General features: G+C 32.6%; 1 protein-coding gene and 1 non-coding gene across 4 annotated transcripts; one reads left to right on the top strand and one right to left on the bottom strand.

Moving 5' to 3' along the window:
* Positions 1-2,670: 2,670 nt before the first annotated feature.
* LOC113854041 (trafficking protein particle complex II-specific subunit 130 homolog) lies at positions 2,671-15,410 on the top strand. 3 transcript variants are annotated; one of them, XM_027484859.1, is made up of 22 exons: positions 2,930-2,993; positions 3,459-3,688; positions 4,399-4,580; positions 5,180-5,363; positions 5,508-5,598; positions 5,761-5,921; positions 7,407-7,496; positions 7,621-7,782; positions 8,031-8,092; positions 8,250-8,340; positions 9,571-9,734; positions 9,848-10,058; positions 10,272-10,817; positions 10,923-11,135; positions 11,394-11,781; positions 11,868-11,958; positions 12,093-12,177; positions 13,009-13,191; positions 13,867-13,882; positions 14,183-14,460; positions 14,696-14,786; positions 14,922-15,408. In XM_027484859.1, exons 1-22 carry the CDS (start codon positions 2,930-2,932, stop codon positions 15,101-15,103), a joined length of 3,765 nt encoding a protein of 1,254 aa, XP_027340660.1. In that variant the 3' UTR covers positions 15,104-15,408. The 3 variants fall into 3 exon arrangements, with proteins under 3 accessions (XP_027340659.1, XP_027340661.1, XP_027340660.1); XM_027484858.1 differs by lacking the exon at positions 13,867-13,882 and having other exon boundaries at positions 2,671-2,993; positions 13,009-13,198; positions 14,168-14,460; XM_027484860.1 differs by lacking the exons at positions 3,459-3,688; positions 13,867-13,882 and having other exon boundaries at positions 2,805-2,993; positions 13,009-13,198; positions 14,168-14,460; positions 14,922-15,410.
* Positions 15,411-15,955: 545 nt separating this feature from the next.
* On the bottom strand, positions 15,956-16,027 carry TRNAQ-CUG. The gene has a single exon. It is a non-coding gene; the product is annotated as a tRNA-Gln (tRNA).
* Between the last annotated feature and the right edge of the window lie 2,436 nt (positions 16,028-18,463).

The following is an 18,463-nucleotide window of genomic DNA, read 5'->3' as shown; positions in this document are numbered from 1 at the left end:
TACTTTATATTAGTTTAATTTCTCAAGTAGTGCTTCGGATATGGGATTTGATTAGAACAAAAACAAAAATATATATCCTCATCGTTTCAATCCATGATGTGGTTGTGGTGCAGAGTATGAAACGAAATCCTTCTTTGTCTGCAACCACAAGTGGTTAAATGCAAAGTAAATGGTATCAATTCCTCTCCACAAATAAAATATGGAATTTCGTCGCATGTCCATTCATTGATATACTATTATTCAGCACATCAAAAGTACGTGAAGTTATTAGAAATTGTCTCTTGTTTAGATATATCTTTCATTGTGCCATTGGATGTGATAGAAAACCCAACAAAACTTTCGCACTTAGCCTTTCATAATTTAGTGTGTATTTGAACATATGTTAAATTATGTTTTAACGTTAAAACTGGCACAGGACCTTCCATCGACAGTGGGCCTATTCTATCCTTACCTTTATTCTACTGAAGCGTAACGTAAAACTTTTCTTGTTGCATTTTTTTGGTTTGTACAACAAAATCAGGCTGGTGCCGCATGTATTCAGCGTATGCGTATATATAACATACGGAAATGTTTTCTAAACATCCTCGGAGGGGGTGGGCACCAGTTGGTTTCAATTGGATTCGACTCAAAAAATTTAGAACTGAAGTAATCTCGGTATAGCATGATCTATGAGACACCTATCAGATTAAACAAGTTAGGTGAGTGAGTTTAAACGGGTTTTGACTAAAACATAGTTTAGGTCATTTTTTGCACCTTAGATCTTATTTCCTGATTTGTGAAGTTTGCATTTGAACGACATTATTGCCGGTGGTGTTAGTGTTTTCCTCTATATTTTTCATATCATGGTATTATAATTTAGATTACGTAAACAAAGCAAAGAAGAACTAATGAGTGTGTAAGACAAGTTTATATATGACCAGAAGAGTAGGAAGTCATAGTTAATGAGGTCTGGTATGAGTGAAGTAAGAAAATTAACAAAAGATGGTCCAATTCAGACGAGGAGGAGAAGCAACGAAAATGAGCGTTGAAGTTTGAAAAAACATGTAACATAAAAATGTGTAAAGGACTGTTAAAAATCTCTGGATGTGATGAAGAGATGAATTTCTATTACCAAAAAATTAGAGAAATAACGGAGGAAAGAGATTGAATTGTTAGTCTTATTAATTGAAACATTAAACTATTGGAACGGAGATACTCAAGGTTAGACCCGTAGTACGAAGCCATGAAAATTGAAAAAGAAGGTGGGTCGTTACCTTTTTTGGGAATGAAATTACTTTCTCATGAATTGTCCTTGTGTTGTGTGTGGTAAGCTCAAGAAGACATACATTTTTCGGTTCGGATCACTTAGAGTATATTTTATTATTGTTTTAAAAATACAATACAATTTTATATTGAATTTTATTTTTAAAAATAAAAAATTGTTTTTAAAAAGGAAAACAAGCACTTCCTTAACGACATATTTTGGTGCGAAACCGCATTCTGATTGGATATAACTGAAATTTTAAAAATATTTACCTGACACCCACTCGTTACAAAGAGAGAGTTAATTTCTGGGGATAAAGAGAGAGAAGAGAAATACTTATTTAATAATAACTCCTGTTTTTTTAGAGTTTTTATATAAGAGAAATATTTTATAAATTCTTTAAAACTTTCTTAAATACATATTTTTAAGTTTTTTTTAATTTATTTTTTATTAACCATCATTTTTTATTTTCTTTTTCTTTATCTTTTAAATTCTTTCATTTGTCTCTGTCTAAAATATTAGTTTTGTTTATGAGTTTCGAAAAGAGAAATGAAAAATTTACAACGTAATATTTATGTTTATAACTTTTAATAAAAATTAATTTAAATCAAAATATAGAAGTTAACATTTTTTATGTTACAATTTGTAGTGGTATGACATGATAATGTCCTTGTTTTCGTTATTTTCACCAACAAAACTTGTTTATGAATTTTGCGAGTGACTTTATTTAATTTAGTTCATCACCCCCCCCCCCCCCCCGGCCCTTTTCTTCAACTAAGGTTTATGTACAGGGTGAGACACTTCCAAATGCATGAGAATTTGGAACATCTTGGCTTGATGGAAAGAGTTGTGAAGCCATTTTTCAGTACTACTTACAATTCTTTATTCTACTAAAAAATATGGAATTTTCATCTTTTATAAAAGAATCGCCATTCTCAATATCATAGCCACTTTTGAGAAGAAATAGAATAATCAGTTTCCATCATACATGTTCTAAGACCACTAGTTCTCACAAATCACTCTTTCGCTAATGTGATTTTAGGGTTAAAATTTTTAAATTTTACAAACTAACTTATCAAGTTATTTCATAACTACATAACTGTTAAAAAACTACTTTAAAATTAATAATTTTTAATATATATTAAAAGACATACAATAAAAATTTACACGATAATTTTTTAATAAAAACATAATAAATTAAAAACCATACAATAATATTAAATTCATAATTTTTAGTAAAATTTTATTATTCATTAATTTTTTGTGTGCATGTATGTTACAAAAATTGTTAAATAAAAAAAATTAAAATGACAGGTAAAATATGAAGTGAACAACAATGTATAGCATTTTTTTTTCAGTGCAAATCAATAATAATCTGGAGGTACAACTCCTTGGATATCATAATTGTATAGCTTTTTCACCGGATTATTATCGGAAGAAAAGAGAAGAAAAAAAAAATGGAGACATGACGGCTGAGGCAACGGTCTGATGAAATGTGCGAACGGTGATTGTGATACACCGCGAAACACTAGATCTGCGGGCCGTGACCTCTCTGAACTCCATACTCGAACTCGTTCATCGAACTCAGCATACACACAGTCGCTCACTCACAGTACCAACCATTCTTCCTTCTCTCTTTCTCTCTCTCTGATTTCGATGGATCTCTGGTGATTCTTTAGATCCAGCATGGCCAACTTCCTCGCTCAGTTTCAGACTATTAAGAACACCTCCGATCGCCTCGTCATTTCAGGTATTTCCTTACTATTTTCGTTCCATCGTTCTGTAATCTAAGATCCATCTCTTTCCTGCATTCTAAGTATTCTCCAAATGCACAATCATATAGAAATGTTCCGTTTCTTTGCCTTTTCCTTTTAATCGATCTTTCTATGGATTTTAAATAGCGGTATAGGGCTTTTAGTTCTGTTTCACAGCTATTTATTGTTTTTGCTGTGATATTAGTATTATTATCAATTATCAATAATCATCGATATAAACCAACTCAATGAAATGAACTCTATACAATAAAGTTTAGTAACACTTTAATTTCGATGTATTGTGGTGATCATTTTATAGCGAACTCACTGTTGTCACTGATCGACATAGAAGTGGAAATAGTCTAATCAACGATAGATGTAGCTATCATGGATCTAGTTCACTAGTTGTGTGAGAGTGTGTGAGTGACATTATATTGATGTTTCATCAAAATGGTTCTCAGTGGAGGATGTGAGTGACTTATGGCCAACTGTCAAGCCTGCTTTCGAGGCGCGGTTGCCCTTCAAAAGGGCGACTTTGAATAACAAGACGCGGAACCCTGTTTTCGTTGAGACATTGCCGGCCGAGTTCATATTAACTACAGATTCAAGACTCCGTAGCCGGTTCCCTCAGGAGCAGTTGTTATTTTGGTTTCGAGAGCCGTATGCGACTGTTGTACTTGTCACCTGTGAGGTAACGTGAATTCCTGTTGATTACATTTTTTAGACACTGGTGGGAAGTTGTAATGTTTTAATAACCTCTCAGGTTAGATGAGGGAGACCCACTATGACTTTTGCCACGGTCTATAACTTTGGATGAGCTTATACGGAGTCTTATGAAAGTGGCTTACCGTTCTTTAAGATCTTTTCAGCTCATTTCAATATGCTTCATAAGAAAACTTAAGAATAAACTCTCATGTGATAAGCTCTTATGATATGAATGCTTAAATTAGATGTTTAACCAAATGTTTCTTTAGTGATGCTACATTTTGTGCTAATGAATGGGAGAACAAAAAAATAAGTAATAGTCAAGTAAATAATATGCAAGCATATTGATTCAATTGTTAGCAGGTGGAAAGAAAGATTTTCATTGGGTTGTTGATTTACATATTTTTGGGAGTTCTTCAAATGCTGGAAGTGTAATTATTGGTACTCAGATGCCAAAATCCATTATAAGGAGATTCATTTCATGGAGTTAATCAATAATCCTGTTGTCATATTTCTGGCTATAATTCCAGCTGAGCTTTAGAACATGTCTGTGTGTTGGGGTGGTGGTGGGCTGGAACTATCAATTGTTGGGTTTTAAAATTGTTTCATTGGATTGTTTTTGGCGTATAATCCTTTCTCTTTTTAATTCAGTTGTGGGATTTCTTGTGTAGTTTAACTTTTAATTTTTCTTCACAGGATCTGGATGAGTTCAAAACTATCCTTAAACCACGCCTGAAATTAATTGTCCAAAATGATGAAAGGGAATGGTTTATTGTATTTGTATGTAAAGCTCATCCATCTAATGATCAGGCAAACAAAATGGCAAAGAAAGTATATGCTAAACTTGAAGTTGAGTTTAGCTCCAAAAAAAGGGAAAGGTAAGCGTGAAAAACTGACTTGCATGATTGTACTCTCCCCTTCCCCAATTGATCTGGATGATTTTTTGGTTGAAAGTTTTCTATTTTTTTTTTCATTTCAATGTTTTGTCTACTTTTTCCCAGACATTACAGCATACGGTCAACGTGTTGGAATCTTATATGCTATTAATTGTATACTGTTTTCATTATTATGAACTTGATGTGGTAATAAAAAGCAAAAATGGTGCTCAGAAATTTAGCTTTGAGGGTCAATCTTATAGTTGCTTCCAGTAGGATCAATTGTCCATTGTTGTGTGATTGTGTCTTTTTATAAGTATTTAGCTGAAAGGAAAGTTTATAAATAAATATTGTGGAATCAAATGTTTACATTACCCATTTGAGCGGTTGAGAAATTTGATGTTTGAGTTAGGAAAAATCAGAGTGTAAGGACTCTTACCAAAACAGAAGTAATAACAATCAGTTGTAAGGAATCGATTATTCAAGTTTTCCTTCTCATCTGTTTCCTAAGTACAGGTTTTTTAATGTTAGTCTAATTGCATTATGATAAAACTTAATTTCTCTCCTTTTGATGCTTTTAACACTGCTTCTTTCTCATCCAGATGTTGCAAATATGATATGCATTTTCCAGAAGCAAACTTTTGGGAGGATCTAGAATCAAAGATAATGGAATGCATCAGAAATACCCTGGATAGACGTGTACAGTTTTATGAGGAGGAGATACGAAAGCTCAGTGAACAACGCTTCATGCCAGTCTGGAACTTCTGCAATTTTTTCATTCTGAAGGTTGATCCTTTTCTGATGAATTCTGAACTTAAAAATTGCAATAAGTGGTTCCAAAAGCCCACCCTTTTTGGCTCTCTATTAATTTTCCTTTCATCATTCTTGGAGCTTTTGGCAACTATTAATAAATTTGTATTCTATACTCAGGAAAGCTTGGCTTTTATGTTTGAAATGGCTCACCTTCACGAGGATGCCTTACGGGAATATGATGAACTAGAACTCTGCTATCTTGAAACAGGTGCATGATGCTTAGTTTCCTTCTCTGTTGTTGTAGTCAAATTGGTGTTTAGATTGACGGTAATGTGCTTTAACACCTTATGAAGCATTAGATCTTGTGTTAGGCAGAGAAATTTCCCATGAGCAATGAAAATTGAATCAAATATTTCTGGAATTCATGTAGTTAGCATGACTGGAAAGCAGAGAGACTTTGGAGGAGCAGATCATGGTGATGATCAGGCAGCATTACTTAACCCAGGAAACAAAGCATTGACGCAGATTGTTCAAGAGGACTCATTTAGGGAGTTTGAATTCCGACAGTATCTATTTGCCTGTCAATCAAAGGTTTGTCCTAGGCTGAGCACTTGTACTACACAAAACATGTTACACATATTGATGGCTTAGTCGCAAAGCATATTTAGATTGATTTGTCTTTTTTGTCTTATTTGATGTTTACAAACTTGGTTGCTTCTTTACTCATATAACTTATTATATGATTTAAGATGCATTTTACAGGTCAGACTGAATTTTATGTCTTGCATTGCATTAAAAATACTATAAAATAATATGCTTGAAAATAAGTAGTGCATCATATGCCTTTGGAAAGCCAATTTTTCTTTTTCATTATTATAATCTCTTATGCCCTCATCTAGTAGGATAATGCTATTGTTCTTGTATATTCTACCACATGCCAGTGTGTGCACGTTGATAGCTTTTGTGTAATACCTATAAGGGTTTGATTATTCAAGTGATTTAAATAAATGTCAAGAAAATGTAGCTGGCAACCTTCTATTTTTTAGGATGTTCTAATTTCGTATGCATCTGCCTATGAGTTTTAGTTATTAATTGTTTCAAATGTGGTATTATTATTTCCTGTGTCGCAATTCAAAGAATATACTAGTAAATTCCCCTTGAAAATTTTCTTTTCTTTTTTTAAGTGCATCGTGAAAGTTAATTTTGTTATCTAGTAATTGAACAAATATTTGTTTGTTGAACAAATAGTAATATTGTAGTACATATGTATAAATGCTGTGTAATTATTCCTCCTTTCTATTTCTAGTTTTGTTAAATATCATACCATCTGCAGGAGGACCAATGTACCTCATACATCCTAAAGGGTGCATTTCTTTTAGTTTTAGAGGAACATATCATAGGCTCCAAAATTCTCAATGCGTTCAGATGTAGGTTGTGTGAGAGAAATATTAGGAGAGAAATAGAAGAAAATATATTTACTTTCATATATCTTAAGAGTTCTTTCTTGCAACAACAAACATTAACAATCAAAGTTCCCTTCCAATTTTACATTAGGGCCCCAAGTATGAAAGTTTATAAGTGAAGAAATAGGAGGCCCAAATTAGAGGAGCCCAATTATGTTAATGAGTCAGGTAGTGAAGAGAGTGAAAACAGTAGTTAGTTAGATCAGTTAGGAAAAGAATAAATGGAGGCTTGGAGGAAGGTGAGTCAGTTTTTGGAAGTTAGAATTTTGAGGAGACAGGGTTCTCAAATTCCCTGTGGCTATTACTACTGTAATTATTTCTCTGTTATTCTTTCCGTGTTGAAGACAAATTGTTCATAGGAGGGTTCAGTGCATTAAGGATTCATTCTTTTCTTTCAGCTCTGCTGCACTAGTCTTAACATTATTTGGTCTTCAGTCTTTAATTTATAGATGTTTTTACTTCAAAATTTGTGATGTCTTAAGACTCTTTGAGAACTATCGCTTTGAGTTCTCATACATTTTGGGTTCAAGCACTTTCATAAGGAGCCATGCTTTTTAGTGAATACCTATTTATTTAACTTTCTATGGCTTACTACTCTACTGTCATTTTGCAGCTCTTATTCAAGTTAAACCGTCCCATTGAGGTTGCATCACGAGGTTATTCATTCATAATAAGCTTCTCAAAATCCTTGGCATTGCATGAGGTATTTGAGTTTCTGTTGCTCATATTTTCTCTTCACATGTATATATATTACTAAATTTTTCCAGTTTGAATTACATAATTTGCTTTTTGTCCCATTTTGACGTCTATTTGATGTTTCTTCCCAGCGTATTCTGCCTTTTTGCATGCGCGAAGTTTGGGTAGTAACTGCTTGCTTTGCTTTAATTGAAGCAACCACTTCTAATTATAATGATGAACTTCTGGCACCTGACATAGAGAAGGAGTTGTTTCGTCTTTTGGGTGACCTACACTCTCTTGCTAGAGTTAAGGTATAATGCTTCTGTCTCGTGAAGTTGGTAACTAGATTGGATATTTATTTTGGTTTGATTCACTTTTAAATGAGACAACTCCAATGACCAAAATTCACCATTGGGAAATAGAGTTGAATCAAAGGCATCTTTTTCCTCCTTTATCCCTCTCCTTTTTTCTCTACTATGTTGATTACTGACTACATTGATATTGGGTACTGTACCATTGTTAAGTTGGATAGCTTTCTGAATTTTATATATCTTGACAGTTCATGAGGCTTGCCTATTTAATTGGGTACGGAGCTGATATAGAAAGAAGTCCTGTCAACAGGTACATATTGTACTTAGAAGGCTAATAATCTTTTTTCATTTTCTTAATCTGGTTATTTTTTATTTCATTAATTAATCATGCAATGCAAGCTTAGTTAGTTACATCACACCTAGCATCATTCTCCGTGTTTATTAGCTGTTTCTTTCCTTTTGAGCAGTGCTTCCCTCAGCTTGCTACCTTGGCCTAAGCCAGCCATCTGGCCTTCAGTTCCTGCTGATGCATCAGCAGAGGTGCTAGAGAAAGAAAAGGTAAAATCATAATTATGAGTATGACATCACATAAGATTTTGTGGCATCCAAGAGATATTTTAATTATTAACAAAAAAATTTGTTAATTCCTTAATACGTCAGTATAATGCTTTTTCACACCTGTTAAATAATTCAGTTGAATGTCAATAGTGAAATTTCTGGCAATGGAAGATGTAGTTATCCCAGGCCCAGTTCCAAACCTAGAAAAAGAGGAGGATTGTGTGAGGCAATTATTGGCCAAAGTAAAATTTTGTAGAATCTTCACATGAAAGGTGATGTGAATTATATAATGTAATTTATAACAGTCATGATATTTTTTTCTAAGTGGCCAGTCTGGCTTCCATCAATTAACTAAGTAATTTTCACTAATGAATCTGCTTAAGAACACAAGTTTGGGCAATATATCACAAGTTATTTGAATTGAAAGATTTTTTTTTTAAAGTCCACATTTTTGCGCCAGCCAAAGGCACTGAAAACAGTATATGGCTATGTAGAAAATTATTTCACAAAATCATTTCACTCAATTCTTAGTTAGAGGTTTCTTGTTTCTTATATTCCCTTATTTAAATTTAAAATAATTTTCTTAATTAGATGCATAGCCAGTCCCAAGCTCAAGAAAAGAAGGAGGGTTGTGTTAGGCTTTTGGCAGCCAATGTAAAACTTGTTAAAACATATACATGGATCACTCACAATGATATTGTACTAGAAATGAAAATGTTAAGATTAATAAATAGTTGTATAAGAATAAAATAAAAAATAATTGTATATGTAAAAATATTAGAGTAGCACCTATAATGAAAAGGATGACCGAAAAGTAATTAAGGTGATGTGGACACATGCAAAAAAGGTCATTGGTGACACCAGTGAAGAGTGGATAACATAGGTTTGGTAAAAAATGGTAGAAAGAGACTCAAGGATTTTAGGAGAAATTATTAAAAATATCTTGTGATAAATAATATATCAAAAAATTTGGTTTTTGACCGAGTTTAGTGATATTGTATAATCCATGTAACTGACCTTAGATAATGTTTGGTGGCTGTTATTATAGTAGCACAAAAAAATTGCATATATTTTCCTTAATAGAATTAGAATTTCACTTAGAATAGAAAGAGAAAAACTTTGCATATAGAATGTGTTGAGTACATGTTTCATTTGTTACAATTATTATTTTAGTTTCCCCTGAAATTTCATCCATCATATTTTTACCTTAATGTGATTATATCTCTGCAGCTGATTCTCCAAACAACTTCTAGAACCAAGCACTTCGGTATTCAGAGGAAACCACTGCCTCTTGAACCTACTGTTCTTCTACGGGAGGCCAATAGGCGGAGGGCTTCTCTTTCAGCTGGAAATGTGTCTGAAATGTTTGACAATCGCCAAGGTGCAATGGAAGGGTAATGAAATGTTATATATTGTTCCAGATGGATTCATTTCAGTGAACTGTTAAGAAATCCTATATTTGCTGTTACAATTTGGGTTTTTATCAATCTGATTCATATGCTGACAGATCAGGTTTCGATGCATCCGCAAGAATGTCACCACAAAAAACCCTTGCAAGTTCCATGTCACGTACAAATTCTTCACCAGGAAACTTTGATAGCTTAATTGACCGACCAATGAGGCTTGCCGAGATTTATATTGCTGCTGAGCATGCTTTGAAGCAAACAATTTCTAATCCAGAACTTTTGAAATCGTTATCATCATCTGAGGAATTTGAGGTATCTTCTTGGGCTGATGTATTGCAGAAGCTCACGGAATAATTTTCTAGGACCTCTCATGGAGAGTTTCTCAGGATTTCTATCCATGTCTATGATTGTGTTTTACCATTATTCTCCTTATGAGTAAATCTTGAATACTTGTAAATATTTATGTTAATATTTTAGTGCTATTTGGACTTTATTTCTTACTCATTTTTCTCATTTTATGGGCAGCAAAAATATTTAGGGCTGACTAAAGGTGCTGCTGACAATTACCATCGTTCCTGGTGGAAAAGACATGGTGTTGTCCTTGATGGTGAGATAGCAGCTATCTCCTTTAAGCATGGACATTTTGATCAAGCTGCAAAGTCATATGAGAAGGTTTGTGCATTGTATGCTGGTGAAGGATGGCAGGACTTGTTGGCTGAGGTCCTTCCCAATTTAGCCGAGTGTCAGAAGATACTTAATGATCAAGCTGGCTACTTACTATCTTGTGTTAGATTACTTTCTCTTGATGAAGGATTATTTTTGACCAAGGAACGTCAAGCTTTTCGGTCAGAAGTTGTTCGTCTTGCTCATAGTGAAATGAAGGACCCTGTACCTCTTGATGTATCATCATTAATTACATTTTCTGGAAATCCTGGGCCTCCATTGGAGTTATGTGATAAGGATCCCGGTATCCTTTCTGTAACTGTTTGGAGTGGCTTTCCAGATGATATAACTCTTGATTCAATCAGTCTTACATTAAATGCAACATATAATGCTGATGATGGTGTGAAGGTATTTGTCGTTTGGTGTTATTTTACTCATTTCAACAATAGTATGAGAAGTTTATAGTTTATAATTATTTCCTCCCCATATAACTCATTTTTAAAATTGTTTTAGGCATTGAAGAGTTCTACAGCTATTGTGTTACACCCTGGTCGAAATACTATCACCTTGGATCTACCACCTCAGAAACCAGGATCCTATGTTCTTGGAGTTCTTACTGGGCAGATTGGGCAGTTGAGGTTTAGATCTCATAGTTTTTCGAAAGTTGGTCCTGCAGATAGTGATGATTTTATGAGTTATGAAAAACCAGCTAAACCCATTCTGAAGGTAGCCTCTCTTCTAACAGGATGATAAGAAATGGAATCTGATGGTTAATAATAGAAGATAGGAATTTTTTATTCATATTATTTTTCTTCTTTCCTTCAATGTTTTCCTCTTGATCATTACATAACTTGAACTTAAATTGATTTTATATAGATTTCTAGTAATTATAATCTGCCATTTGTTTTCAGAGTGCTGTTTATCCTTTTAGCAGCAACCAAAAAAAAAGTCAATTATCTAATAATATCATTTATCTATTTCTAGGTTTTCAAACCTAGAGCCCTTGTTGATCTTGATGCTGCTGTTTCATCTGCTTTGTTGATAAATGAAGACCAATGGGTTGGCATTTTAGTCCGACCAGTAAATTACTCCCTTAAATCTGCTATATTGCATATTGATACTGGTCCAGGGTTGGAGATTGAAGAGTCAAACATAATTGAGATGGAAAGCTATGCTGGGAAATCGCGATATGATGACCAGGTGCAGAAGGATGGTGGTCAAATAAGAACTCTAGATTCTGATAAAAATTTTGAAAGATTGACTCTTCATGATGGTAAAATAGAATTTCCAAATTGGGCAAGTGACACTCCTTCTATTCTTTGGGTTCTGGTTCGTGCCATCAGTGACACACTCAGCACAGGATCATCTTCAGGTTAAGATGGTGACAGAAGTCTTGATGGCTCCATTATGTCCATTTTAAATTTAGCCATATGTACTTATTTTGGTTTCTCTTTCCAGCCACAACAAGGAGAGAGAGTATTGTAGATGGAATGAGAACAATAGCTCTGAAACTTGAATTTGGAGCATTCCACAACCAGACATTTGAAAGGTTTTTCCATTTTCCATCATCCTTGTGTTTTAATCATCATAATTTATCATACAGATGTTGAATTATACAACATGCATCTGGCTTTTGCATACTCTGCCACTAGTTACTTAATAATCTCTTGCCTTGATTTCCAGGACCCTAGCAGTGCATTTTACATATCCTTTCTACGTGAGGACACGTGTTACTGATAAATGCAATGATGGTACCCTGATTCTGCAGGTATGAGTCTTTATTTTCATAATTATTTAATTACGCTTGATTATGGACAATGGGTTAACAACAGTCATTAATTAAATAATACGGGAATTGAGGCACCAAATATATTACTTCCATTGTTTTTGTGCCAATATTAGAAATATTGCATCCATTGCCTTTTCACATGTGAAACTTTTGGGACAGTTGATTAATTTCATGGTATCAGAGCTTGTATGACCAAGCGGTCTAGAATTTGATTATTGATGCTCCCATTCTATTATAAGTTTAATTTAAGCACAAGGTAGGCGGCCTATGCATTGTCCACACTTCAAGCCCAAAGCGCTTCTGCATAAGTTGGCACGTTAAATATATCATAATAAATTCATTCATGCTCTACGTAAAAACTTGTGCTTTTGGAGTGGTTGGTTCATAACAAGTGAGGTCAGTGTTCTAACTAGGTTAAAATTGCAGCTCTTCATAAGATGCTTTGAAAAATCAATAATGCTGTTGTTGACCTCTATTAGACGTAAAACCATTCATGTTCTTCTCCAACTCATTCTTCTAAATAAAAATTTCACACACAAAGTACTGTAGACTCTGCATTGTCCATGTTTTGAGTCCAAAGGTTTCTTCCATGAGGAGACATGTTACATATAAAATCATTCATATGCCATCCCGAATGGCTAAGCATTTAGGTAGTTGGTTTATGACTACATTCAACTTGCAATAATATGCAAAAAGTCCAAGACCAAGTTACTTTGAAATTTCTACTTGCTTTGAAGTTAACCACTAAAATTCTATGACTTCATCATGTTCGTTTTTGTTGAAGTATACAACCCTTCATGTGACTTGTAGGTAATCCTTCACTCCGAAGTAAAGGCTACATTGACCATATATGATGCTTGGCTTGATCTTCAAGATGGATTTGCTCATAGTGGTCAAACTGAGGGTAGACCTAATTCAAGTTTCTTCCCACTAATCATATCCCCCTCTTCCAAAGCAGGAATTTTGTTTAGTATCTGCCTAGACAAGACAAATGCAGAAGGTAATTGCAATTTTCCATAGTTCAGTTAAATGATGTTATTGTTGCTTTTAGTATGTTTATACCAAATGAACTTACAAATGCCCGAAATATAAAGTTACTATATAAATGCAGAATTTGGTAACCATCCATAATTAGATTTTAAACAGGTCTTTACATTAAACTGGAAGTGCATTTCTGTACTTTTATCCATTTTCAGAGGTTTGTGATTGGTTGACTTATTCTATTTCAAGTTTAATAAGCCGTGGCCAATTGCAGCAATCAATAATACTTATGATATGTTTTTTCTTTTGAAGTTACCAATTCCATATTCATCTTTTGTAACATGAAAGAAAAACTCTTTTCTTGTATCTTTGACCTTTAGTCTATGTTAAACACTAATGGTGTAGTTTTCAGTTTTGAATCTTTTGATAAAGTGCACAGGCACGATTGATAAGTGATTTTGATGATATCACCTCCTTAGTAGTCACATGTTCATTTCATTATAGTTTTCCTTGAGAGATTTTTACTCAGTAAGGTGAGGGACATGTAAGTTGAATTTACTTTGATCATGCAGCTTTTAAAACCCCCTTTTCGTTGAAAAAGGAAAACTTGTATAAATATAGCAAAGCATTATGGCATTCTTTATTTTTGCAGTCTGGACATGATGCAAATTGATAAGCTTTGTGTAGCGTGATTTACCTGTGGGTATTATAATAGCCTGATTTACTTGTGGGAATTATAATAGCCTGATTTTCTTGTGGGAATGTACTTTGATCATTCAGCTTTTAAAACCCCCTTTTCCTTAATCCTTAAAAAAAAGAAAACTTATATAAATATAGCAAAGCATTATGGCATTCGTTATTTTTGAGGTCTGGACATGATGTAAATTGATAAGCTTTGTGTAGCCTGATTTACCTGTATATCGTGAATTGTAATAGCCTGATTTCTTCAATTAATCAGCTGATTTGATTTTTGAAAATAAAATGACAGAAGCCAAGAAGCAAGCAGAAAGCATATTAAATATCAAATATGGAATTTCTGGTGATAGAACAATTGGTGCCCACCCTCCTGTTATGAATGAATCTACAGGAGCTGATGGTGCAAAACAGGAGTTAATCTTCAGGAGTGCAATTACTTTGCAAAGGCCTGTGCTTGATCCATGCCTAGCTGTTGGTTTTCTTCCTCTCCCATCAGATGGCCTAAGAGTTGGACAACTAGTTAAGATGCAATGGAGAGTGGAAAGGTTAAAGGATTTGAATGAGAAAGAAGTCTATAAACAGCATGTAAGTCCCAATAAACGGAGACAAAAAATTTTATTCCTCTCATCCTTTCCAAACCACCAAGCATAATGATGTCAGCACTGCATGTCTCTATTTTCTTTGGAGAAACAGGAGACGAGACTAGTTAAATATATGGTTTCTGAAGAGTTGTTTCAGTCCTGCATCCAGATTATTCTGTGATTCTCTTTTACTCTCTCTTTTCTGTTTGATGCCACAATCTTGTTTTTAATTTTGACAGGATGAGGTGCTGTACGAGGTAAATGCAAATTCTGGAAATTGGATGATAGCTGGGAGGAAAAGAGGACATGTATCTCTGTCCACAAAACAAGGTACTTGGATCCATTCTCAGTTTGGAAAAATATCGTTTTCAGTAACTGAGAGGAACATATTTTTAAGCTATTAATTGAATGACTTGCGATGTGCTATGCTTTGTTGATATTAAAGTTTTGTCCTTATCTTGATAGGTGCAAGGATAATTATCTCAGTATTATGCATGCCATTGGTGGCTGGTTATGTTCGCCCTCCTCTACTTGGGCTGCCAGATATTGATGAGGCAAATATAAGCTGCAAACCTGCTGGGCCACATCTGGTTTGTGTTTTGCCACCGGCTCTCAGCTCATCCTTCTGCATTCCAGTTAATTCATGAGTTTTCAGTGTTTTTCCACTACTCAAGCTTGATTGAGTTTTCGTGTTCCATAGGAAAAAGTTTGAGAAATTTTTGGTTTCAGTAAAGTAGGAAAGTGTAACTTTGTGCCTGTTTACTTCATTGCATGAAAAATCACCGTAGTTGGATTTATGTGGCTTGTGGCCTCCATGCCGTGCTCAGAGTATCAGCAACAACCTTGACGCATGTAAAGTCGAATTTTGTGCTCTTCCTTGTACGATAGATACAGACCATAACATTCTTTTGTCTCATATATAAAATTATAAAAATTGGTAGGAATCATACCCATTGAAAAATTATAACTTTCATTTGTTTTCTCCCTTTAAACTTGATAAAAATTGCCACGTGATGATGAATCCAATATTTTATCTCTCATTAGGAATCATAAAGTTTCATCATTTTATTCCTGAACATTTATTTTTTACTCCGTTTATCAATCGTTGTAAACAATTTGATAAATAATTACTTCAACTTATTACTATAATTATACTTTTTATTAATCACCTTTATTTTACCCATTAAAATGTATGAATTTGTGGGAAGTTAAAGAATAATAAAGGGAGTATAAATATAGGTATTTTAGTTAAGATATAAAATTATTTAACAATTAGATTTTTTTAAAATATGTATGCATAACTATGAATAACAATAGATACAGAATGGAGTATGAAGTTTAAATTTCATGAAAATTAAATAGCCAAGGAGCCTACCAGCACGGACAAATATTAATTTACCATTATTAATAATAATAACGATTAATTTGCCAAAAGCCAAATGGCGAAAGTGAAAATATTATATAAACAGGAAAAAGTAGTTACGAAGTGAAAAGAACCTAGGTCCCACCGAGATTTGAACTCGGGTTACTGGATTCAGAGTCCAATGTCCTGACCACTAGACCATGGGACCAAGTTAACAAGGTTTTGGTTATAAAATATTAAATAATTAAAACAGTAGTTGGTGGAATGGAATCGAATGGCAACCGTGGAGAATTTAATTAGACTAAAATAGAAACCTCCACTTCAGTGTTTATATTAAATCATATCAGTCTGGAGTTCTATAAATATGATTGTCAAGGGAAGCATAAATTGTTTGTTATAAATCAATTAAATATTGAAAGCATAAGTTTTTCAATACAAAAATATATACTTTTTAAAACAAAATGACGTATAAGATTCCTTGGATGAAAATGTCTACTTTTTGCCCTTTCATTTTATTGTAAGTTTCATTTTTGTGCTGCAGCGATATTATTTCATCTTCCCACACGCATTAGCTCCTATGTACATTTGTTACCTCTCGTCAATAAATTTTGTTATTTTTAACATTTTTACATTTTGTTGCTAAGATGAATTTGATTCAAAATATTATTCTTTTATCAAAGTCAATATAATTTCTAATTTTTTTTCATTTTTTACAATTAAAATTTATTCATAGGTAAGATATTATAATTAGAATACAAAATTATAAAAATAAATTAAAAATAAATTTTATAAAATGATTAAAATAAATTTTTACAAAAATTATTTTTTAAAAAAATATAATTTTCTTTTAAAAGGTAAAAATATTCAAATTATATTTTTTTAAATTTTTATAAAATATTTAAAAATATATAAAATATGAGTAAAAATACAATAACTTTTTTTTTTTTATCATATCTTAATGTTTTCTAACTCATTATTTTCGTGATATAAACTTGAACTATAATAACATGATAAAATAATTTAACATGGTTTAACAATCGTATCCTATTAATTAATAAAAATTAAAATTATATCATTTTATTTTATTTTATTTATATCAAATAAGTCTTTAAAATTAAAAAGAATACTAGAAATATGTTTTTTTTTTACAATGATCCACTATTAAATAATTATTTAAAAAAAATACTAGTAATATATTGTTTAAAATATTTTAATTATTAACTAAAATCTATTTGAAATCACTAAAATTATGTAAGTCTTATTCTTTATTTAATTATTTTTTTTTATCAATAACTAATGTTATATTTAGATGAAATAAAAAGAAAAAAGAATGTGGTAACAAAGAAATTATATGAGAAATGAGATGAATAATATATATTGTTGAGATGTATAGAAATAAGATAAAAAAAGAAATTTTTTTAAAGGTTTGTATGAATAGAAGAGAGATTATAAAAAATAATTTATATAAAAGTTTTTGTATTTATATGACTATTTAACAAAAATTTAAAATTTTAATATAATAATTTGTTATGATATTTTCTCAATTAAAATTTTATTTTAATTTTTTTAATTATATAAATATTAATTAATATAAAAACAATTCAAACAATATAAAATGCTAACCGTTGTCTCTCTTACGTCCCTCCCTCCCTTGCTTTATATTCTCTTAGTATTTTAACAACATTATGACATAAAAAGGTAATTTTATTTTGATAGGACTTATTTAATTTTTTCCCTTGCACAGAATGATAAACTATTTAAATGATAAAAAAAATACTTTTTTTTTACAAAATCATTCTTTTAATTTTTTAATAAATCCAAACAATACATACGAATGTGTTAAAAATAATGTATTAAATAGTATATTTCTGTCACTCTTCAATCATGTAATGCAAGCACTACACTTTATAAAGTTTTTATTTCATTCATTATAAATTTTCTATTTTCTGCAACATTCTCAATTTTATTAATTATAAACCTTTAATAATTTCAATTAATTAGAAATTTTCCATTGCTTTGAAATTAATGTAGAAGTTAATTTATAATTCAATCACGTAGAAATTTGTATCAGAGGATTCAAGAGGTGTACGGGATAGGGAAATTTATGGACCCTACATATAGAAGAAAGGAAACTGAATACCTAGTCTAAATCAGTACCTCTAAGTTTCAAAGATAAATGATAATTAGAATTTTATCTAAACCATGAAAAGGGTTAAAAGTCAGAGTTGACTCAGACCCATTAGCCCATTACAGTGTCTATAAAAGAAAGGTAGAAAGAGCAGGTAAAGGGTTGACTCTTTATTATTGAATATCATTTATTGCTCTGAGCCGAATCCTAACTTCAACATCGGAGTGCCTTTTACAGGTACCCTCCTATATCAGCAATTGTCAGAAGGACACCAGAGCGAAGGTTGAAGACAGTCGTTTCTCAAGAAGGAACATTTTGGCGCCCACTGTGGGGCAGAATTGACTTCATTCATCAGGATTAAGCATGGTAATGACGAGAAGCCAGCAAGAAGGAACCTCTCGGCAACAAATGGAGGGCATCACGCCAGAGGAACCAGTACCTGAAGTGGTGATGCAGGGAGGTACGGAGGAAAGCATTCTAGCTGCACTGAGGCAGCTTAAGGCAGAAATGATGGAG

The sequence above is a fragment of the Abrus precatorius genome, unplaced genomic scaffold (genome assembly GCF_003935025.1).
Source record: "Abrus precatorius isolate BTA unplaced genomic scaffold, Abrus_2018 Scaffold11, whole genome shotgun sequence".
Taxonomy (NCBI): Eukaryota; Viridiplantae; Streptophyta; class Magnoliopsida; order Fabales; family Fabaceae; genus Abrus; species Abrus precatorius.
The sequence above is the reverse complement of the archived record's forward strand: the minus strand, read 5'-3'. Positions and strand labels throughout refer to the sequence as shown.